Below are 24342 nucleotides of genomic sequence, written 5' to 3'. Positions count from 1 at the left end.
TTTAGACCAGGAAGGGGTCTAAAGAGAAGAATCACTTGGGAACTCCTCGAGCGGTATCTTTGCAGAATGCGGCACCACGATGTGCCACCAGGCCCTGAGGAGTCTCTTTCCTGGAGGCCCTGCCCCTGTCTCTCCCTGGCTCCTCCCTGGGGCAGGGTGAGGGGCCCTGCCTCACGTTGCGCCCCCCCGCCCCGTGCCTCTGTCTTTGTGCCGGTCTCCGGGCTCAGATATCACGGACCAGTCCATGACAAATACCCCAGACCCAAGAGCACTCTGAGGGCAGGGGCTGCAAGTTTTTTCTCTGACCCCACCAGCCCTGGACACAGGCTCAGGACATGTTGCCTAAAGGAATGTGTGTGAACAACAGAAACAAAGTGTGGGGCTCAGGTAATTTCCCTCGGGGCTTCCCACTCCCCAGTAAGGTCAAAAACTCCAAAGGAGAACACCCGCAGTGTCCCCACATTGAAGGTAGAGAGGTGGCAGAACTGCCTGGAGCTCAAGAACCCAGCGGTTGAGCACCAAGAATAGGAAAGACAGTCAGGTGTGTCCACGTAGGAAGAGGAGGAGAAAGCTGACTTTCTGGGTGACAGTCCTGGCCCCCCACTGGCCCATCATCCCTCCCAAGACTCACCCAAACATGGCTGCCGTCTGCCGGGTGTTCTGCTGGGGTGGAGTGGAGGTGCTCGTGGACAGGAGGGCATCGGTGCCCGCCTTCTCCCAGTCAAAGGCCTCGTTCTCAGCGATGCCCCGTTCCTTCATGCTGTTCTCAAACACCGACATGATCAACTGCAGGGGTGGGGGTGGTGGGAGGACAGAGAGGTGACCCTGGGGCTAGCCAGGAGGAGGGGGCAGTTGCTGGGATTGCAGGGGGAAGAGAGGGACCTTCCAGGACAGGGATGGGCTGAGAGGGGGCACTGGAAGGAGAAGGGCACATTGATTTTAAATGAAAACATGCACATGATATGCAAATCAGCATGCAAATCACCATCTTGGTTTGAGCCCCACTGGCTGGACACCAAACCCTCTGGGATCCGTCCCCACCCAGCTTACCATCCCCACCCAGCCTGGTCTGCCGTTCCCACCATCTCAGCAGCCCCGGAGCTCTGGTAGTTTCCCAAAGCCACCACCTGGGGTCACTCTCTGCACAGACCGCTGCCTCTAGCGGCACTGCCTAACCCACCCGTCCTCTCCTCCGCGAAGCCTTCCCTGATTCCCCCGCCCACACACTCCTTGATCCGCAGCTCTCTGTTCCTAGCATAGCACTCTGTATGTTCACTTGCTTGCAGCTGTCTGGTCTGGGGAACCCCAGGAGGAGAACTGGGGGGGAAGGGCCTTCTATTACTCAAGTGAGTCATCTGTGCCAACCACCAGGGCTCCAGGCTCAGGATGTGGTGGACACCCGCAGCCCATCAGAGGCCCACAGACCATTCCAACTCTGACTTAGCTCTCTCCAGAATGCAGGGCAGGGTCTCTCTGCTGGCAGGACCCACTTTACTGAGGGCCCCCTGTGTGCCTGTCGCTGTGCTCTGGGGTGTGGAGACTTGTGCCTGGCACATTGTGGGTCCTGGGCAGGACACTGCTAATGCATCCCCCCTCTCCTGTCAGGATCTAAGTGAGTCCCCTAGGAGTGTGATGGCGGCACCCTGGAAAAAGCTCTGGATCTGGGAGTCAGGAGATGTGCCTGGGCCCAGCCCTGCACCCTGCCATGCTATCCGGTCCTAGTTTCCTCATCTGTGAAATGGGGGTAACGCAGAATTCTGGTGTGAAATATTTGAAAGCATTTGGCTTCATTAATTGTTGAGTGTTAGAATAATCACATAAGGAACACACATTATCACCAAAGACTTGTTTTGAAGTTTAAATGAGTTAATGCATGAAAAGTACCGAGAAGAGGGTCAGCTGTTGAAAACTCGTAGCTATGAATACCGTTTACAAGAGCACAGTACAGTGTCATGCAGTTGGAAGACCAGGGAAGATGCCCAGGGCTCAGCCAGCAGGGGAGTGGGGTCCGGGCAGTGTGGGTGCCGCCGGGGATGGTCGCCCCCATGGAGACGTCCAGGGATGCGGGGGCCAGGTGGCAGGCTCCCACCTGGTAATCAGGCTTGGTGAAGTAGTCGAGGCTGGCGATGTGGTCCAGGAAGAGGTGGAACTCGGAGGGCATGTGCTTCAGCAGCATTCGGTGCTCATACTTCTCCTTGATCATCCCTACCTGCTCCTGGAGGCAAGAGGGCACAGGGTGACGGAGCCCCTGTGCCCCCAGGTCCCCTCAACCTCCTCAGACCCAGCCCCACAGGGCTTACCTTGTCCTTGATCTTCCTCCAGGGCAACTGGCCCACTGCAAACTCCACCAGCATGTAGAAAAGGGACCACAGGTCATCATGGCGGCCCATCTCCTGGGGGGGTCGGGGGGGGGCAGTGAGGGGAGTCACCCACAGCTCTCGGGTCTTTCCCTAGGACTGACCCTTCCTGAGGGGGCCTGGCCTCAGGGAGGTCAGACACCCAAATTCCCGCAAGCAGAGCTGAGGTCTCCCTGAAACCATGGCTTTTTCCCTGACCTTCCAAGACACATAGAATCCCAACATCAAAACTTCCATCCATGCTTCTTCCCCCTAGGTAGATGGTGTGAGCAGAGAGGAGGGAATCTCCAAAAACAAGGACGAAGGTGAAGTCACAGGGAGATGGCAGCGGAGCCTTCTTCTAGGCGTGGTCTCTGGTGTGGCAGCTCCCAGCCCCTGCCTCATACTTCTGTCCCCACCGCGATGGCTGCCCGTCTGTCCCTCTTCCTGAGCTGCACACTCCGCCCCTGACCTGGGCCCCACTGCCCCCACCTCCTCAGGCCCAGCTCTGCCACTCACCCGGTTCTTGTGGGCATTGACTGAGGCATAACGAACAGTCCCTCGAAACCCGGCCACATTCCGGGGCTGCAAAAAGGAGAACACATAGCAGGGCCCTCACCCGCCGCCCCTGACTTTGGCAGCATCTCCATCCTGCTTACTAAGCCTAACTCTGCCTACTTTAACCAGGACTGCCTCCCTCCTCCCCCATGCCTGACACATCAACCCCAGTCCTACCCCCGCCTCCTGACCCTGCTCATTGCCCCTGTGTCCATCCCTGACCCAGGTGGGCAGCCAGATCACAGGGTGCGGATCACAGGGTGAGGCTAATGCATCTACAAGAGCTCCGGGAGCAGGGGGACGAGCCGAGTGTAGACCGAGCTGGGTGCTGCTCCTACTGAATCCCAGGCCGGGCCTACTTAGGCAGCTGCAGGAAGAATTGGCGAAGGGTGCCCGGGTCGGGGAGCCAGGTGGGGCGGCCGGGGGTCCCCGCGAGCAGTGGTACTCACGGGCCGGACGTCCCCCGTGGTGTTGGTGTACTGCCGTGCCAGTCCGAAGTCCAACATGTAGCACTTTCTGTAGGTGGAGGGCAGCCTGCCCATGGCAAAGTTTGACTGGGGAAGACAGTAGCTGTGACCGCAGGGCTCCAACCCCACCCGGCCCACATCAAGGGGCGCCAAGAACCATGGTTAAGTGTAAACACCACCTTGGACCGCAGGTCATCACATCCCATCTGAGAGACAGGTGGGATCCCCCTTATCTGAGAGCTGAGCATCCCCAAGGTCAAAGGGCTTATGGGGCTTCTCCAAGATCACACAGCAGATGATGACCCAGCTGGGGGTTGAACCGAGGTATGCATCCAGCCCTCAATCCTTGGGACGCCCCAGCAGGGCCGAGTGGCTTAGTGACCCTGTCCTGCTCTGAGGCAGCAGCAGACCTGCATTGTTCTTGCTGTGTGGCCTTGGGCCATTCAGCCAATCTTTCTGGACTCAGTTGTCAGTCCTTATTTGAATTGGAGGTTCTTCCAACACCAGGATCCAAGACGCCACACAATCAGCTACTGGGAATTCCTTACCAAGCCCAGCCCCTCAGTCCCTTTCGCTTTAGATTCCTCCGTGCTTCCCCAGCCCCTGCACCTTTCAAAGTTCAAGGACTACCCAGGGCAGGGGTAAGGGAGAAGAAGAGAAGAATAGAGGAGAGATGTGGGCCAGGGACAGGCAGGGGTGTGTGCTCTTGGCAGGCAGGGGAGAGGAGGAGGAGGGCTTGGGGCAGAGAGCAGGAGGAAGGAACAGGTAGAAGAGGCTATTCCTGCCCCAACCACAGCTCTGGAGGAGAAACCATGGGACCTGGAGAGGGAGAAGTGGTGGGGGTGCGCTTTGGAGGAGGGGCCAGGGAGGGCAACCCTCACCGGCTTGATGTCCCGGTGCAGGAAGCCCACGGAGTGGATGGCCTCGATGGACTCCAAGATCTGCTTGCCCAGCCGCAGCGTGGTGCTCAGCGTGAAGGTGCCTCGCGGTTGGCTGCGGCGCAGGTCGGCCAGGTTCCGGCCCTGGGGGTGGTGGTGGGGGCTGGCTAGGCTTGGCTGCCCTGCCCCCTTCCCTGAGGCACCACTTGACATTCCGCCCAGCCTCATCCGCAAAGGTTTGTGCCCACTCCCCACGCCCATGGTCACAACCCAAGCTTTTGTGGGAGAGTAGAGGGAGGACCCCAAGGGGACTCACCTGGAGCTGCATCACTACGTAATTAAACTTCTCATTCCGGCCACAGCCAATGAACCTGCACACGTGGCTTTTCCCTGAGGGACACAGAAAGGGGTCTCCCAACTCCCACCCCTTCTTCCTCCTTTCCAATCCTCAGGGGTCTCCAGTGAGTCCTTGATTCCTGGTCCCATGACTTCTCCCACTCCCTCTGCCTGCCCCTCTCCCCACCACCGCCCTTAGACTCCGCCCTGTCTCCGTATCCCCCATCAGCTCTCCCTTAGCCCCAGACCCCAGATCCCAACCTTCACCTCTCTGCCCATCCTCCTGCCCTTGACCCACACCTTGCAGCTTTTTGAGCACAGCCACCTCCATCTTGAGAACCTGCTTGGGCTGCTGGGCTGACTCCACCTTGAGGGCCACATTCTCCCTGGTCAGCAGGTCCATGGCCTCGTAGATCTCACCAAAGCCCCCGCCTCCGATCTTTTTCAGCTACATAGATGGAAGAAGAGGACAGGAAACACAGGGATCAGGCTCAGCAGCTCTGCGTCCCATCCATTGCTAGCCCTTCCTTGGTGGGGGTAGGGCTACCCTTGAACAGGAGGACCCTGTGTCTGTCTTCCTTGCCCCACCCGCCAGGGCCTCCACCTCCTTTCCTAGTGCCAGAGACAGCTCAGCCCATGGGCATCCGTGCGCACACGCGCGTGCACACACACACACACACGGCTAGATGTCAGAGTGGGAGGTGGGAGAGGGTATGAGACCTCTACTCCATAGAGACATGGAGACGAGCCTTGTAGGGTTCTAAAGAGATCATGGGCCATCGTGAAACTTTTCTTCTCTGGAAGGACAAGAAATACCACCGTTCCCGTACTCCTCGACTAGACTAAACCACCACCATCCAGAAGGAAAACGAATTTCCAGAACCTCCCAGCTTCAAAGTGGATCTTCCAGAGAAGCGGGCCCTTCCTCAGGTGGGCAGTACAGGTGTTATTAAAGGGAGAGAGTGATGGGGGGAGGGGGTATTTGGGGAGGACTCTCACCAAAGGGTATTCACTGCCCATGCCTGCTGCTGAAGCTCACTGACTAGACCCCTAGTCAGATGCCCTAAACCAGGGTGAGCCTCCTCTGGGGGCCAGGGGCGCGTGCGGGGACCCTGGTGGGAATGCAGGTTTGGAGAGTCCGTCTATTCCCCCCCAGGGGGCGAGGCGGTACAGACCTGACCCTCTAGGCCCTCCTCCTCCAGCGTCCCAGGGCAGGCAGTGAGAAAAGGCAGAGGGTAGAACTGAGTTGGAGGAAGAGCCAGCCAGGGGAGATGAGCAAAGCTGAGTGATGGGGAGGGATTAAAATCATTTCAAGTCAGAGGCGCCGTGAGTGTGCTGCTGGCAATGATGAGGGACAAGGAAAAGACGCTGAGTTCTAAGCCCGGACTCAGTTGGTTAAAAAAGATGTACGGCTCACCTCACGGGTGGCCTGCCCTCGCTGAACATCTTCCAGAAAGCTCACTCGCCTCCCGTTGGCTTGTTAACTCACCAGCACAGCTGGGCGCGCTGGCGATTGGGCGGAGGCTGCTCTGATCAGCCAGCCTGTAAAGGGACTCTGAGCCCCATGCATCTCTAAGCCCGCCCCTTAGCACTTCTTCAGCACTCAGGTCCCATTAAATGTTTAATGGTGGCTGAAGCATGGGGATGGATTGGGGAAGGGGGCAGGCCAGAGCCCAGGGCTGGGAGCTCCCAGCGGGTGACAGCTGACACCACTCCAGGAAGAGACAGAGGATGAAAGGAAGATTTAGACAGAAGTGCACCTCTGGCTGTGTCCTGAAGGCTCTTGTGCCCAGGAAGGAGACAGGGAAAGAGAAAGGAGGAAAGACAATGTGAAACCAGAGTCTCTCTGTACTTGAGACAAAAGTTAAGTCAGACTCCTAGAAGAATTTCTTTTTTTTTTTTAAAGATTTTATTTATTTATTTGACAGAGAGATATCACAAGTAGGCAGAGGCAAGCAGAGAGAGAGGAGGAAGCAGGCTCCCCGCCGAGCAGAGAGCCCGATGTGGGACTCGATCCCAGAACCCTGAGATCATGACCTGAGCCGAAGGCAGAGGCTTAACCCACTGAGCCACCCAGGCGCCCCTCCTAGAAGAATTTCATTTAAAAAAATTTTTTTTAAAGACTTATTTATTTATTTGACAGAGAAAGAAGGAGAGAGCACAAGCTGGGGGAGCTGGAGAGGTAGAAGCAGGCCGCCTGCTGAGCAGGGAGCCCAATTTTGGGGGGGAGGGGGGCAATGATGCCAGGGCCCTGGGATCATGACCTGAGCCAAAGACAGACACTTAACCAACAGAGCCACCCAGGCGCCCCTCCTCGAAGAATTTCAGAATCCAGAGGCGATAGATGCAGACTCAAGGGAAGAAAGGGCATGTCTCCCTCTGGGGAACTTTAAACTCAGGGGAGAGTCTAGTATCTTCTAGAATCCTTTATGGTTTGTTGTGTGCCAGCATAAAAGAAAGGGGGCAAGGGAGAGAACAAAAGCCCCATCTCGGGTTCTGTGCTCCAGACTCACAGACATCATCTCAGCTCATCCCCTAAGGTTCCTGACAACACAGGTGCAGAAGGTCATAAGGGTCACCATTTTGCACAGAAGGAAAACTAAGGCGCAGGGAATTAAGTACTCTGCCCCAGGTCACACTTGCTAGTAAGCAGCAACACCAAGTTTCCCTTAAACCCAGGCACTCTGATTCAGAGCCCACACTCTTAACCACAATCTCACAGCAACTGGTGACAGCACAGGGCTTAAAGGTGTGAGTGCTGAGATTCAAGCCCGAATCTGCCAAGCTCCGAAACCCTCCTAAGAGGTGGTAAGGAGGGCTCAGGGCACCAAGACATTTCCAATAGCTGCTCCCCAATTTCCGAGGGTGGCCAATGGTATTTCTCTGTCATCTTCACTTCCAAACAGAAGCTGTTTCTCCTCCCTTAACCCCCTCCATACCCTGCCACACCCATTACCGAACCTCCCTGAGGCAGCAAGCTGGGGGTCTGCACCCACCCACTCACCTAACACCCCTCCTCCCCAGGCCCTACAGACGCCACTCACCCATCGGGCATAGCAGGCACAGTGGCCCATAATACTTTTAGGGGGCCATAAAAATGTTTCAATATTTTTAAATCACAAGGAAAACAAATGACCTCCTGGATCAAAACATTTTAATATATTATGTTAATTCATTCCTCTTTATACCAATGCAGTCATAAAATATAGCTTTTAGTACTTTATTAGAGAGAAAGGGGTCCGTGAAGGCAAAAGCTCCCAGGGCCCATGAAAGTCATAATGCAGCCCTGTCCAAGCCAGGTAACCAGAATGTTCTCTTAACCTCTTTTTGTCAGACCCTATTCCTTCCCTCCTAATTTTTTTCAGGATCCCGTCCCCTGTCAAAGGAGGGCTACTGAAGGGCAAATATGATAAATAAGACCATCATTCACTTAGGAAAAGGGAAATCTGGTTTCTTGGCCCAGCTCTGGGTCACCTGGAGTGAGTTTCTTAAGTTTTTTCCTCCACGTTTCCTCCTCTGTAAAATGAAAAAGTTATTCTAGAACTGGTCACAAAGACTCCTTCATCTCTGTTCTCTTGATTCTTGGGTGGGCTAATGCTTGGAAAGCAGTACCGCTTAGTGGCCGGTGACCCAGCCGTCAGATAGACCTGGTTCCACCCAGCCGTCCTGAGAACGTGGGAGGTGAGTCATTCTCTGTACCTGTTTCCACACCTGTGAAAAGGGGGTAATAATATCTATTCCATTGTTTGGTGAAATAATGTAGGTAAGGCATTTTGCACAGTGTCTGGAAACTATAAGTGCTCAAAACGAATGCTGTTTTTATTAGTGGTGGTGGTGTTTTCTATTCTGATTCTGAGAAGCACCCCTCAAGAAGGGTCAAAGGTTCTTATTTGTAAATACTCCAACTAGTGCCACCACCCCTCCCTTCATCCTGGCTGGTTCATTTTCTCTTCAGTTCCTGAGCTCTGCCTCCTGTCTCTGTCCCCCGCCCCTCACAGGGAGATGGCTGAGGGGAGGCATCTGGTACCCCACCCTCTCTACCTCTCCAGGAGCCAGGGAAGGAGTGATGGTTAAGAGATGTCAGCCTGGCAGAGATTAAACACTTTCCCTTTCCCCCAACAACCCCTCCCCCACCGCCATTTCTCTCCCTACTCATCTCCCACCCCCTCCCTCAAAAAGCAGTAAAAAGTTCTAATCCAAACTCAGTATGGTGTGAACACCATCTCTTTCTCACCTCTCCAGGGCAAATGTCCTTCTGCCTCTAATCTGTCAGAAACTAAGCTCTCCTGTCAGGGGACCCAGAGTGTTTTTGAAGGAACACTCCTCATTCTGCCAGACCCTCATTCCCTTGATCACTGCCCTGGCTCCTCCTCCCCAATTTCTGTCCTGTCACTCTCCCTCTCAGGAAGTCCTCTCTGGGACTTAAATGGCCCCTTCCCTCAGCTCTCTGGCCCTCCAAGTGCCACCACCTCTCCCAGTCCCAGAGATTCAGACATCTCAGACAACACTGCCACCTTTGCCCCTATCCCTGGGCCTTTAGGGAACCTGCTGGAGGGGTGGTTGTTGCCATGGATACCAGCTAGCACCCAGGTCCCACTCTCTCCTCAACCTTGCAGCCCAGGTGAGCTGAGCCTCTCCCCTCAACTCCCACACACCCCCACACAGAGCCTCAGTGTAGGACTGCTCTCTTCTCCCTCCTCTCCTCCAGGATCCCCACAAGCTCACACAACATCACCCTGCAATCAGCCCTACACCATCCTGCCCCCGCAATAATAAGAGGACAACAGAGAGTTCTTAAGCGACAGAAGGAAAAGGGGGTGGACAGGGATTGATTCACGATAGGTCCCACTCCCCAGACACTGCCTTTCCCCCAACCCCTCACAGGTCCCCCTCCCGTCCAGGCCCGAACCCCGAGGAGGCTCGGACTACAACTCCCAGCAGGCCGAACAGCCCGAAGTCCTGGGCTGGACGAGCAAGGCACGCTGGGACATGGAGTCTCGGCGTCTTGCACCTGCCGCAGGAACCAGTGAAGGGAGGAGGGTGGAAGGAGAAGATGGAGTGCGGCTGCGGTGGGAGCAGCCCGCAGGGCCTCTTTCCCCGAAGTCAGGCCTTTCCGTCCTCTGCGGAAGCGGAGGGACACATGCTCACTCACTGCCCTTCTCCCAGGCCCGGCAACGAAAGAGCCCCCTCCCCCACCTCGCCCGCCTCCCCCACAGAGCTCTGCAGCTCCTGCTCCGACGTCCAACCAGGAGTTGTTTCAGGCTGGGCCCGAGCAACGTGACCCAGCAGGGAAAGGGGTGAGAGAGGGCGCTGGGAGAAAGCGATTGTCCACAAGTGTACGCCAAAATAGTGACCTCAAGCAGTATGCAGATGAACTTGGGGGCACCTCCCTCTTAGGGGAGAGGAGTTGGGGGCAACTGTTTTAACAGGTCTCTGGTCCTCTCTGCTCCTCTCCTCCCCTCCTCTCCCCACCCCTCCCTTGGCCCCGCCGGGTCACTCACCACCTTCCAGCGATCCTTGACCACGTAGTTGGCCGGCAGTATGTCGGCCTGCTCCCCTCCCCCACTCATGTTGGTTTCGTCCTTAAGAGCAGCCGCTAGGCACTGCATCCGCCAGCCGGAGGGAGGGGTGTCCGCAGGGCCTGCCCTGGGGGGGCCATCTACCTGGGGGAGTGGGGAGGGGCCGTGAGTGGGGCAAGCAAAGGACCCAGGACCCTCCTGCAGATACGGAGGAAGGGGAGGAGGGGAGCGCCATTCTCCTGGCAGGCATCCTCCCCGGGCCCGCTGGGCAGATGCTCCAGGGGTTACTGGGGGAAGCACTGTGTAAACGCCCTGGTGGAGGTCACAAGAGAAGACAGAAATACTATCCACGGGAAGGGAGACACAAACTAGGAACTGGGGATGGGAAACCCAGCAACAGGACACACATGTTGAAAAAAGGAGAGGAAAATGCTGTGTGAGCAGGCTAGGGGGGGCAGCGTTTCCCAAAGAGAGAGATGCTAATGTGGGGGACACTTGCTACCCCCCACCCATGCTTGCGTAGGGGACACTTGGGCTGAAAAGGACCTGTCTGAGTGACTTGATGGGAGCCCCCCCGCACCCACACATTCCTATGAAGAGATGACACCAAATGTCCATGGAGCTGAGCATCTGAAGCTTACTAAAATAGGGAGTCCTGCTGACCGAGGGGTGACCCGTGGGAGAGCCGCCCAGGAGTGATGCAGACCTGCTCATCCACCACAGGGGGTGGGATAATCAAGGAAAGGAGCTGCACAGCATCCCCTTGGGGATGGTGCCAAGTGAGGAGGCTGCTGTTGTGTGAGGCACACACCATTCTCAGGGGTGAGTCCAACTCACTGACAACCATGGGGTTCAGAAGCAAGGAGGATGTGATCCATGGGATGAACAAAGGTGATGGACTCAGCACATGGATTTCAAAGGGACCACAGACCTGCAGCCACTCCCACAGAGAGAGACAGGCTGAACTGGGCGGATGGTGGGGGGGGGGAGGGTCTTGGGGACAACAGGGTGTGGGATAGGTGTGAGAGGCCGGAGGAACGCCAAGGAGCAGCAGGTCGCTGTGGGCGTGCACTGAGAGCTCTGACCACACCTTTCTGTCTGCTCCGGAACAAGAAGGCCGCAGAGGTAGAAGTTGGATGTCCAAGAGAGTGTCCTATGTGTGAGGCTTTGGAAAGCCCACCAGTGTTATCCAGGGAAACAAATGTGTGTGCATAAATGTATGTGTCTGTGTGTGTATCTGTGCATGTGTCCTTCCATGAGTATGTGTGTGTCTTTGTGTGTCCGTGTGTCTTTGTGTCTGCTCCTGTCCATCTGTCCACAGGTGCTTATGCATGTTGTTGTGTCTGTCTGTGATGTGCATGTGTACAGACAGCGGGCCGCTTTTTGAGATTTCTGTCAACCCCGTGCAGGATTTGAACCAAGGCCATTTCCTCTCTTTCTTCCCCCTCTTCCCCCTGCGCTTTGGATAAGCACACTACTGTGCCCTCATAGCGACCTGGAGAGTCACAGTGGGAAAGCAGTCGCTCTAGCTGAGGACGAGGTGGGGTGGAATGGAGATGGGGAGGAAGATAGTGACCAAGGTATGCATGGATGGGACAAAAACTCCATAAACCTGTCTTTCCTTGGGGTGGGGATAGCTCCCCCAGGCTCCTGTGTCTAGTCATCCTCATACAAGGGGGCAGTATGGGGTAGTAAAGGCATAAAAACCACCTTCAACAGGTCATAGAGGGCCATGAGGGACATGTGGAGAAGAGGTCTTCGTGCAGAGGGACACTGTCGCTCTTGTCCTATCTTTCTTCAAGTGACTCAGCTGACTCTTTCTCCAAGCCACCCAACTTCAGAGATTCAGAACCATGGGGATGTCAATCAAATAGGCCGCTGCCCACCTTCTGCCAAAGTGGCATGTGGGACATGAGGAATCCAGAGGGCAGTGAGGGCAATGACAGGGTAAAGGGAGAGGCAGGGGGTGCGGGGGTTCTGGACTAAAAGTGGAAACAGGTTGAGGACGAGACCGAAGAAGACACTGAACCAGTTGGGAGAGAGCCTGGAGCAGCTGGTGACCCCTGGTGGGCCTTCCAGTCCCGTGATGGTAGATTCTATAGGTTGGTGTGGAAATTTGGGATGTAGCAACCAGTTTCGAGATGGACAAGCCTAGAAGGAACAGGTGGGGTGGGGAAAGAGAGCGGCGGCCAGAGGCCAAATGGGGGTTCCCGGCCTCTTCCTGTCCACCATCCTCACTCTCTGCCTCCGAGGACTGCCCTCAGCTTAGACTAGGCTGGACGAGAGACCACAAGGAACTTAGCTGACCCTCTGGGTATGTGGAGGTATGGGTGTGCCATGGGAGGGGGCTTGTGGAAGAGGTTTTTATAAGTATCTGTCAGACAGTGTGGGGCCAATTGTGGGGGGGGGGAGACGGGAGACACAGCGAGGGAGGGAGCTCATCATGGTGTGTGAGTAGAGGTGTTGATGTGTAACTATGCAAGGTGTGAGCCAGGTGTCTGTGGGAATCTGGGAGCGCAGGTAAGGAGAGGTGAAGGAACCCAGTGAGGGATAGTGGGAACAGGTGAAAAGAGATGAGGAAGGAGGCACAGGCCAAGGGAAGGATGGGGGGTGGTGGTGACAGGATCCGTGGAGGGGGTTGGGTAAGACAGAAGCAGGCGATGAGCAGCGATCCTGATGACAGGTGAGGGAGCGGCAAGCCCCCGGGAGGGGCTTCTGGGCACTGCTGAAGGGGTGAGGAAGTAGGTAAGGCAACCGGCCTCAGGGACGGAGGGAGTGAGGACGAGGGAGAGAGGTTATGGAGGCAGCTGGGAAGGCTTGTCAGGGTGACAGCAGGGTGAAGCCGTGGGGACGGGGGCAGCGGTGAGAAGCGAGGGGCAGAGGCCGTGGGGGACTGGCTGGCGAGGGCGAGTGTGTGTGCTGGGGCTGGGGGGTGGGGGACGGGGGGCAGGGAGCCGTTCCAGGCCTCGGGATGCGGCCCAGGCTGTGTAGGCCAGCGGCGGGCGTCCCGGCTCCGGCGGACACGGCCCAGGGAGGGGGAGCTGGGGAAGGCTGCGCTGGGAGGCGAGCCGGGCCCGAGGCCCGCGGAGCCCGCAGGGGAGCCCCCGCCCCGACCCCGCCGGCCCGCCGCCGGCCCCGCCCCGCCTCACCTGCTCTGTGCCCGCTGCGGCTGCGGCTGCGGCGGCGGAGGCAGCGGCTCGGGGCGGCGCATCCCCCGGGGCCGGGGCGGGGCGGGGGCGGGGGCGGCTCAGTGCGGCGCGGGGCGGCCCGCTCCCTCCGGCGGCGGTGGCGGCGGCGGCGGCCTCCCGCCCGGGATCATCCCCGCCCGGCCCGGCCCGGCCCCGATCCTCCTCGGGCGACGGCGGAGGCAGCGGCGGAGCGGGGAGCTGCCCACAATGCACTGCGCCGCCAGCATCAGCACCAACCCTGACATCACCGCCCCACCGCCCGGCTCTTACATCACCGCCCTTTCTCTGACATCACATTCCACTCCGCTCCTCTCTCCACGCCTGCAGCCTTAGGGGTCTCCTTCAGATGGTCCCACTCCAGCTCTTCGGTTCTCCTCGCTGGTTTCTGCCATTCACTTGACCGCCACCTCTCACTCCGGCAGGACCCCATCCCTCCTTACCTGTCCCCACAAACCTCATCTGTCTTGATCATCCCTTATCTTCTTCCCTCCCAGCATGTCCCTGTCACTCCTTATCTGTCTCTATCAGCCTGAAATGATTGCCCCACTGCACCTTCCATGCGCTCATACTACTTTCCTCTAAACTCCTTTCCCCTCACATGGGGAAAGGAGGGTTTTGTTGTTGTTGTTGTTGTTGTTTGTTTGTTTCTGTTTTCTTAAAGATTTTGTTTATTTAGTTGACAGAGAGAGACCCAGCAAGAGAAGGAACACAAGCAGGGGGAGTGGGAGAGGGAGAAGCAGGCTTCCCGTGGTACCGGGAGCCCAATGTGGGGCTCCATCCCAAGACCCTAGGGATCATGCCCTGAGCCGAGACTGACGCTTAACGACTGGGCCACCCAGGCGTCCCTCCGTCCCCTATTCCTTCTCACACATCCCTTGCCTAGAACTCACCTCCCCACACAGAGGCCTTACCTCCTGGTTCAACCTCTTCCTGTCTTTGGCCCTTCTTTCCATCTATTGGCAAATTTTGTCATTGTTTCTTACTGATTACAAATAAGATGCACTCTTTTTATTTTTATTTTTTACAAGATTTTATTTATTTATTTATTTATTTATTTCAGAACAAGAGAGAGCACGTGCTTGCGCACAGGAGCAGGGAGAGGGGCAGCAGAGGGAGGGGCAGAGGGACAGGCAGACTGCCCACTGAGCAGGGAGGGAGACATGGGTCTTGATCCCAGAACCTGGAGATCATGACCTGAGCCAAAGGCAGACGCCTTACCAGGTGAGTCACCCAGGCGTCCCAAGATACACTCTTTTTAAACAAGATTTTATTTATGTATTTATACATAAATAATGTATAATGTCTCATGAGAGAGCATGAGAGAAAGCAGAGAGTACAAGCAGGGGTGGGGTGGGGAGGAGGGGCAGAGGGAGAGGGGGATGCAGACTGCCCACTGAGCAGGGAGCCTGATGCAGGACTCCATACCAGGACCGTGGGATCATGACCTGAGCCAAAGGCAGATGCTTAACCAACTGAACTACCCAGGCGCTCAAAATGCACACTCTTTACTGTTACATTAAAAATTCTTCCCTTTTGACCAGTTTAATTACTCAACATTCTCTGAACGTACTTTACACTTTGTCTCTCTCATCCTTTGTGCCTTCCACAAATGCATAGAGGCCTCCATTAGCAATGACAAATGGCAACCATTTATTCTTGCCAGACACTGTTCTAACTTTACACCTATTAACTCATTTAATCCTCATAACAACCTTAAGGTGCAGCAGTACTAATGTTACACCCATTTTATAGAGGAGGAAACTGAGGTACAGAAAGGTTGAGTAATTTGCCTTGGGTTACACAGCTAGCAAGTGTCAGAACTGGGGTTCGAACTCTGGCTTCACAGTCCATGCTCCTAACCACAATGCTGGGAGGAAGGACCACTGAGTCAGCAAGACCACTCAGAGGAGGTAAATTCCACCGTAAGTTGAAGGATTAGGAGTTTTGCAACAGTCAAGAGGGGCCAGGCCAGAAGGTGGGAGAGACTTCCAAGCTGAGAAGAGGGCATGAGGTGAGCTGGGGGTGGGCATACTCAAGATTACATAGGGCCCTGGAGCCATGCTAAGAAGACTGGATTTTCTACACTTGGTTTTTGGAAGTGTAATGGAAAATGTCACGAGCCATCCAGATCCCCCTCCAGAATTTAGATACTCATTCCTTTAGCTGCCTTGGGTGCTGAAGTCTGAGTGCTCTGAGCTGACTCCCTCTCTGGAAATTGCCCCTGGCCAAGGATACTGCCCTACTCAACATCATGAACCTTTTCTGGCACGATCTATATCCAACCAATAATCATCAGCCTGTGAGGACAAAGGTCTGGCCTCCTCACCCCAACTCGGGATATTTCTGAAGGGACATCCATTTTCAAAACTCCTGCTACGGTCAGCCGGGACTCCTATTGAGGCTGCATCTTCAATAGTCCTGCTTTCTTCACTCCTCTACTGATGTTGATCTTCAGAATACTTTCCAGTCAATTTCTTGTATGATCCTCTCTATCTCAGAGTCAATGTCAGGGGAACTAGACCTTCCGACAGGAAATCACTGAAGAACACAGCCTGATCTGAGTACTGAGTTGGAATACTAGGTTGACAATTTTGCCCCCAGAACCACAAGATTGTCACTCTAGCTTGTATTGTTTCTGATGAAAAATCAGCAATTATCCTTACCTTTGTTTCTCTGTATGTAATATCCATTACACCTGTGGATACTTTAAAGATTTTCTCTCTATCCCAGTTTTAAAGCTATTTGGGTATGATGTGAGTTGACATAGTTTTTTTTTTTTTTTAAGATTTTATTTATTTAGACATACAGAGATCACAAGTAGGCAGAGAGGCAGGCAGAGAGAGAGGAGGAAGCAGGCTCCCTGTGGAGCAGAGAGCCTGATGTGGGACTCGATCCCAGGACCCTGAGATCATGACCCGAGCTGAAGGCAGAGGCTTTAACCCACTGAGCCACCCAGGAGCCCCGAGTTGATATAGTTTTTGTTTGGTTGGTTGGTTGTTGGTTTTTGTTTTTTGTTTTTTTAAGATTTTATTTATTTATCTGACGCAGAGAGAGAGATCACAAGCAGGCAGAGCAGCAGGCAGAGAGAGAGGGAGAAGCAGGCTCCCCGCTGAGCAGAGAGGAGTGAGCGGGGCTTGATCCCAGGATCCTGAGATCATGACCTGAGCTGAAGGCAGAGGCTTAACCCACTGAGGCACTCAGGCTCCCGAAGGTAGTGTTGTTGTTTTTTTTTCCCCATGTTTCTTGTGCTTAGGGTTTGTTGAGCTCTTATAGCTGTGAAATTATAGTTGTCATCAAGTTTGGAAAAATCTCAGCCATTATTTTCTCAAATATTTTTTCTGCCTTCCCTTTCCTTCAGAGACTCCAATTACCCACTTGAAGTTTTCCACAGCTCACCGATGCTTTGTTCCTTTTCTCCCCAGTCTTTTTTTTCTTACTGTGTTTTGTTTTACATAGTGTCTACTGATAAGTATTCAAGTTCATTAGTTTTATCTTTTAGAGCAACTGAGCTGGTATTAATCCCATCTGATGTATTTTTCATTCTAGTTTACATCTCTAGAAATTTAATCTGTGTCTTTCTTTTTTTTTTTTTTTAAGATTGATTTATTTTTGAGAGAGAGAGTGTGTGTGCATGAACCAGGGGAGGGGCAGTGGAAGAAAGGGAGAGTCACAGGCAGACCCCACACTGGGTGTGGAGCCCGATATAGGGCTCGATCTCACAGCCCCGAGATCATGACCTGAGCCAAAACCAAGAGTCAGATGCTTACATGACTACACCACCCAGGCCCCCACAATCTGGGTCTTTCAAAAATCTTTCATGTTCGATTTTTCTTCTAACTTCTTAAGTATATAGAATACTTATACTAACCATGTTAATGTACCTGCCTACAAATTTTATTATCTGAATACTTTCTAGACCACTTTCAATTGATCTTTCTTCTCACTCTGGGTTATATTTCTCTGCTTCTTTCCATACCATAATTTTTTTTACTGGATGCCAAATAGTGAGAATTTTACTTTGTTGGGTTTGTGTTTTTGTTTGTACAAAATATTTTTGTAATTTAGCAAATATTCTTAAGGTTTGTTCTAGAATGCAACTAATTTACTCAGAAACAGTTTGATCCATTAAGGCTTACTTGTTAAGCTTTATTAGGTGGAACCTAATAGCTTCTAGTCTAGGGATAATTTTCCCCACCCCTGAGGCAAAAGACTTCAGCATATTTTACCTCATGCCCCATGAATTATGAGGTTTTCCCACATTGGTTCGAGGGAACAGGCACTTTTTGCGTTGTTGTGTTAGCTATAGAAATTGTTCACTTTGCTGCTTTCAGGTGGCTCATTTCCTGTTACAGCAAGTTTCCTCACACACCTGTGCTGATCAGTGCCCAGCTGACCCTCACAGAGATCACTCTGAAGATTCCAAAGCTCTCTCTTCTGTCCTGTGCTCTGTTCCACACACCAGCTACCTTGGCCTCCATGGACTTCCCACTCTGCCTCCTCAGCTCCAGAGGACAGCTGGGCTCAGCCTGGAAACCCAGAAAACCTGTAGGCAATATATGGGCGCGGTAAACAAAAGCTCCCCGGGCTGTTTTCAGTCTGGGGGGTGGGGGGATCGCTGTCCTACACTGTCTGATGGCCAATGTTTAAACATCTTTGTTTCATAGATCCTGCCCAGGTTTTTGCTTGTTAAACAGGTGAGGCTCAACAACAAAGGAAACCAGTAAAATGAGAAGGCAAGTTATGGAATGGGAGAAAAATGCTTGCAAATCATAAATCTGTTAAAGGGTTAGTATCTGAAATACATAAAGGACTCATACAATTCGACAGGGGGGAAAAAAGTACAGTCCACTTTAAAAATGGGCAGAGGATGGGGCGCCTGGGTGGCTCAGTGGGTTAAAGCCTCTGCCTTCGGCTCGGGTCATGGTCTCAGGGTCCTGGGATCGAGCCCCGCATCGGGCTCTCTGCTCAGCGGGGAGCCTGCTTCCTCCTCTCTCTGCCTGCCTCCTGACTACTTGTAATCTCTCTCTGTCAAATAAATAAATAAAATCTTTAAAAAAAAAAAATGGGCAGAGGATCTAAATAGACATTTTTCCAAAAAAGACATACAAATAGCCAATAGGTACAAGAAAATGTACCATAGTACCCAAAGCCATCTGTAGATTCAATGAAATCCTTATCAAGATTCCAATGACATTTTTTACAGAAGTAGAACAATCCTAAATTTATATAGAACCACAAAGACCCTGAATAACTAAAGCAATTCTGAGAAGGAAGAATAAAGTGGGAAGCATCACACCTTCGGATTTCAAGCTATGTTATAAAGCTAGAGTATCAAAACAGTATGGTACCAGCATAAAAACAGACACATAACCAGTGGAACAGAATCAAGAGCACAAAAAACCCATGCATATAAGGCCAACTAATATTTGACAAGGGAGCCAAGGATATTCAGTGAAGAAAAGACAATTTCTTCCATACAGATGACCAATGGATACATGAAAAGATACTTACCATCACTAATCACCAGGGAAATGCAAATCAAAACCACAATGAGATATCACCCCATACCTATCAGAATGGCTAGTCTCAAAAAGACAAAAAATAGCAAGTGTTGACAAGGATGTGGAGAAAAGAGAACCCTCTCGCACTGTTGGTGGGAATGTAAATTGGTGCAAACACTGTAGAAAACAGTGTGGAGGTTCCTTTAGAAAAACTAAAAATAGGGGCACCGGGCTAGTTCAGTCAGTAGAGCATGCAGACTCTTGATCTGGGGGTTGTAAGTTCAAGCCCCACGCTGGGTGTAGAGATTACTTAAAAATCAAATGTTTAAAAAGAATGAAATCTTGCCATTTGCAACAATGTGGAAGGAGCTAGAGAGTATTATGCTAAGAGAAATAAGTCAGTCAGGGGCGCCTGGGTGGCTCAGCCACTTATGTGTCTCACTCATGGTTTCAGCTCAGGTCATGATCTCTGGGTCATGAAATCAAGCCCCTCATCTGGCTCCATGCTAAGCTCAGAGTCTGCTTGGGATTCTTTCCCCCTCCTATCCCCTTCTCCTCTGCTCCTCCCTCTGCTTGTGCACTCCCCCACTCTCCCCCAAATAAATAAATAAAATCTTAAAAAACCACAAACCCTAAAAATAGAGGTATCATATGATCCAGTAATTCCATTTCTGGGTATTTACCTGAAGAAAATGAAAACACTAATTTAGAAAGACAGAAGCACCCCTGTAGTTCACTGCAGCTTTATTCACAATAGCCAAGATATGGAAGCAACCCAAGTGTCCACTGATACAAGAATGGATAAAGAAGATGTGGTGTATAGAGACAGTGGGCTCTTACTCAGCCACAAAAAAGAATGAGATCTCGCCACTCGTGACCACATGGATGGACCTAGAGGGCATTATGCTAAGTGGAATAAGTCAGACAGAGAAAGACATACACTGTATGATTTCATTTATATGTGGAATCTAAAACAAACAAATACAAAAAAAAAAAAACACACACAATCAAAGAGAAACAGATTCCTAAATAAGATAGTAAACATGGTTGCTGAGAGGGTAAGGTGGTAGGAGGGTGGACAAAATGAGTGAAGGGGAGTCTTCTAGTTATGGAGGAATTCATGGGGATGAAAGGAAGAGCATAGGGAGTACAGTCAATGGTACTGTAACAGCGCTGTGTGGTGACAGAGGGAGGCTACACTTCCGAACATACATCTAGACTCGTCTAATCACTATGTGGTATGCCTGACACTGATGTAACAGTGTGGGTCAACTATACTTCAATTCAAAAAATTTTGAGGGGTGCCTGAGTGGCTGCGTTGTTAAGTGTCTGCCTTCAGCTCAGGTCACAATCCCAGGGTCCTGGGATCCAGCCCTGCATTGGGATCCCTGCTCCGCGGAAAGCCTGCTTCTCCCTCTCCCACTCCCCCTTGCTTGTGTTCCCTCTCTCACCGTCTCTCTCTCTCTCTCTCTGCCAAATAAATAAATAAAATCTTTAAAAAGTAATAAAATAGGGGTGCCTGGGTGTCTCAGTGGGTTGAAGCCTCTGCCTTCGGCTCGAGTGGTGATCCCAGGGTCCTAGGATCGAGCCCCGCATCAGGCTCTCTGCTCAGCAGGGAGCCTGCTTCTCTCCCGGCCTCTCTGCCTGCTTGTGATCTCTGTCTGTCAAATAAATAAATAAAATCTTTAAAAAAAGAAAAAGTAATAAAATAACAAATTTTTTAAAAGACAGTGTCTTCAATAAACAGTTCTGGGAAAACTGGATATTCACATGTAAAAAAAAAAAAGAAAAGAAACTAAATCCCTATTTTATACCACTCACAAAAATTAACTCGAATTGGATTAAAAAAAATTTTTTTAGTTTTCTGTTTTATTTTTTTAAAGATTTCATGTATTTATTTGTCAGAATGAGAGAGAGAGCATAAGCAGGGTGAGCGGCAGGCAGAAGGAGAAGCAGGCTCCCCACTGAGCAGGGACCCTGATGTGGGACTCGATTCCAGAACCCTGGGATCATGACCTGAGCCAAAGGCAGATGCTTAACGGACTGAGCCACCCAGGCATCCCTCTTTTCTATTTTTTTTTTAAAGATTTATTTATATAAGAGAGTGAGAGAGAGTGTGCATGCAAGCAGGGGGAGGGATAGAGGAAGAGGGAGAAAGAAAATCTCCAGTAGACTCTGTGCTGCACACGGAGCCCAACATGGGAGTCAATTCCATGACACTGGCATCACAACCTGAGCCAAAACTATGAGTCAGATGCTTAACCAACTGAGCCACCCAGGTGCTCCTCTAATAGGAGGACCCGTAACCATGTCAGACCCGAATGTCAGACCTGAAACCATGAAACTCCTAGAAGAAAACATAGGGAAAAAGCTCCTTTGCATGGTTATTGGCAATGATTTTTTTTTAATATGAACATAAAGTACAGTCAACAACAAGAATAAATAAACAAGTGGGACTACATCAAACTAAAAAGCTTCTGCACAGCAAAAAACAAAAACAAAAAAACCAACCCCCAACCCCCAATCAGAAAAATGAAAAGACAACCCATGTCATGGGGAAAAAAACACTTGTAAATCATATATCTAACAAGGGGTTAATACCAAAAATACATAAAGAACTCATATAACACAATAGCACACACACAAAAAAACAAATAATCCAACTAAAAATAGGCAAAGGCCCTGAACAGACATACTTCCAAAGAAGACATACAAATGGCCAACAGGAATGTGAAAAGGTGCTCAATGTCACTAATCATTAGGAAAATGCAAATCAGAACCACAGTGATAGGGGCGCCTGACTGGCTCAGTCAGCGGAGCATACAACTCTCCATCTCAGGGTTGTAAGTTTGAGCCCCACATTGGGTGTAGAGCTTACTTAAAAATAAAATCTTTGGGGTGCCTGGCAGTCTGTCAGTTGGTAGAGTGTGCAACTCTTGATCTCCAGGTTGTAGTTTTGAGGCCCATGCTGGGTGTAGAGATAACTTTAAAAAAATCTTTAAAAAACTCACAATGATATGTCACCTCGTGCTTGTTAGAATGGGTATGTTCAATCTGAAGAAAAAAACAACAAAAACAAGCTCATAGATACAGAGGCCAGATTGGGAGTTACCAGAGTCAAGGTAGGAGGGACATTGAGCAAAGTGGAAGAAAGTGGTCAAGAGGTACAAATTTCCAGTTATAAGATAAACAAGTCCTGGGGATGTAAGGTACAGCATAGTGACTATAGTTAATAACACTTCAAATTATATATGAAAGATGCTAAGAGAGTAGATCGTAAAACTTCTCATCGCAAGAAAAAAATATTTGTAATTATGTGGTGATGAATGTTAACTAAACTTACTGTGGCGATCATTTCACAACACACACTTATATCAAGTCATTATGTTGTACACCTAACACTAATGCAATGCCAAAGGAAAAAAAATTTTAAACCACAGGGGGAAAAAGCGTGACAAACAACAGAAAGAGCAAGGAAAAACATGGCAAATATAAAGCACAAAAGAGAATAATGGGAAAATATCCAAATATGTTATTAATCACAATAAATATAAATGGAAGAAATTCATTGATAGAGCATCAGGTTTGTTAAAATGCAGGTATAAGCTGCTTAAGAGAGACAAAAATGTTAAAACTGAAGATGTAAAAACATGTAAGTCTGAAAGAATTTATTGGGGGAAAAGTGGATCACATCATTAGAACAAAACAATACAATACAACTAAGAACATATAAAAATTCTAAACTGGTACACACATAATAATAGTCTCAGAATACAAAATGAAAATAGGTAAAATTATAAGGAAAAAATTTAAATACACTGTCAAAGGGAGATTTCAAAAAAATTACCTCAGTAATTGACAAATGGGAAAAAAATAAAGATATAGCAGATCTGAAAAACACAAATATAACCAACCAGTTTGATCTAGTGTATACGTGTATAGACAATTACATATAAGTAATCTATTATCTATTATATTTATTTTAGATATGATATCTGTTGGATACATGGATATCTATTATAGATAGATTTTATATACATATATATCTATTATTAAAATAACAGATATCGGGGTGCCTGGGTGGCTCAGTGGGTTAAAGCCTCTGCCTTCGGCACAGGTCATGATCCCGGGGCCCTGGGATCGAGCCCTGCATCAGGCTCTCTGCTCACTGGGGAGCCTGCGTTCCCCTCTCTCTCTCTCTGCCTGCCTCTCTGCCTGCTTGTGATCTCTGTCTGTCAAATAAATAAATAAAAATCTAAAAAAAAATAAAATAAAATAACAGATAATATTTATAATAGATATTATGATATATAGAATGTATAGATAGATCTGAAATACATATAACAAAATTTTAAGATTTGATAACCCTGAGTAGTGGACACAAGGATATACGATATACCATTCTCCAAACTTTACTCATACTTGCTAAATTTTATAAAGTTTTTAAATTAATAATTATTCACAAAAAAATCTGAACTTGAACACTAAGGCTGAACTCCCCATTTTGGCCTCCACAGATGCCTGACACTGAACAGCAGACGAAGAGTTCAGATACTCCCTCCCTGAACAAAATCCCCATCCTAAGAAAACATCGTAGCAACTAGGATGGTGAGGAAATAAGAGTCAGAGGGCACCTACCTGGCTGGCTCTGTGGGCAGAGCACGTGACTCTTAAGGTCATGAGTTCAGGCCCCACTGGGCAGAGAGCTTGCTGGAAGGAAGGAAAGGAGGAAAGAGGGGAGGTAGGAAGGGGACTGAGAACGTACTCAGGTAAGGTGGATACAATTTATACTAGAGCAGGGATTCTCAACCCTGCTTTCTCTACAACATATCTGAGAGAGCAGGATCACATTTGAAAAATAAATGAACACAAAACATGGGAGGGTAATTCTGGTCCCTGCTATTCCCTCTTGGTGAAGAAGCAGGTGATTGTTCGATCTGGGTATTAACCAGCACCAGCGTGAGGATAAACAGGAAGGCATGCCCCACAGGCCTGATTTCTGCTTTCTTTGAATCGCTCAACACTTCGTATGTCCCTGCTTGGCATTAAATTGACCTCGACTCTTGAGCCAAGGCTGGCCCTTCCCCAGACCGGTCTAAAGACTCAGACTTTACTCCTTTTTGTAATTCCTCCAGTGCCCACTGAGTGTCTCACACAAAACAAATGCTTCAAAAAAAAAAAATGCTTCCTCAAAGCTGGATATTAAAAGAGACTTTTGAAAATACTAAAAAAATGAATCTGTTTAAACTGTAGGACTAGGAATGCACATTTGGGTGATAAAACCTTAAAGGAACATAAAGAAGTTTATTTATGCCCAATTTTTGTCATTACTATAAATGTATGGTCAGTGTGTATTTTGGAGGAAATAAGGAGGCTGTGACTGGGATGGGGCACATGGAAACTTCTCGGTGGCTGAAGATCTGTTTCTGTTCCTTTTTTTTTTTTTTCTTTTAAAGCTTTTTATTTCTTTCTTTATTTGACAGAGAGAGAAAGAGCACAAGCAGGGGGAGAGGCAGAGGGAGAAGCAGACTCCTCCCCACCTAGCAGGGAGCCTGGGAT

The 24342-nt window shown here is 50.5% G+C and overlaps 1 protein-coding gene across 1 annotated transcript in view; it reads right to left on the bottom strand.

Moving 5' to 3' along the window:
- The window catches only part of TTBK1 (tau tubulin kinase 1), a 37647-nt gene extending 27448 nt beyond the window's left edge, over positions 1-10199 (bottom strand). Inside the window, exons 1-9 of the mRNA XM_080806515.1 lie at positions 10077-10199; positions 4876-5023; positions 4556-4629; positions 4243-4383; positions 3344-3448; positions 2856-2921; positions 2301-2393; positions 2090-2215; positions 632-786 (exon numbers count right to left, since the gene is read on the bottom strand). Of these exons, the coding sequence (XP_080662641.1) occupies positions 632-786; positions 2090-2215; positions 2301-2393; positions 2856-2921; positions 3344-3448; positions 4243-4383; positions 4556-4629; positions 4876-5023; positions 10077-10184 (1016 nt within the window). The 5' untranslated portion in view covers positions 10185-10199. The remainder of the gene's footprint in view (positions 1-631; positions 787-2089; positions 2216-2300; positions 2394-2855; positions 2922-3343; positions 3449-4242; positions 4384-4555; positions 4630-4875; positions 5024-10076) is intronic.
- Positions 10200-24342: the final 14143 nt, after the last annotated feature.

Source organism: Martes martes (genome assembly GCF_963455335.1).
Source record: "Martes martes genome assembly, chromosome: 6".
NCBI lineage: Eukaryota > Metazoa > Chordata > Mammalia > Carnivora > Mustelidae > Martes > Martes martes.
Note: the sequence above shows the minus strand (reverse complement) of the source record. Positions and strands in the feature narration are given on the sequence as shown.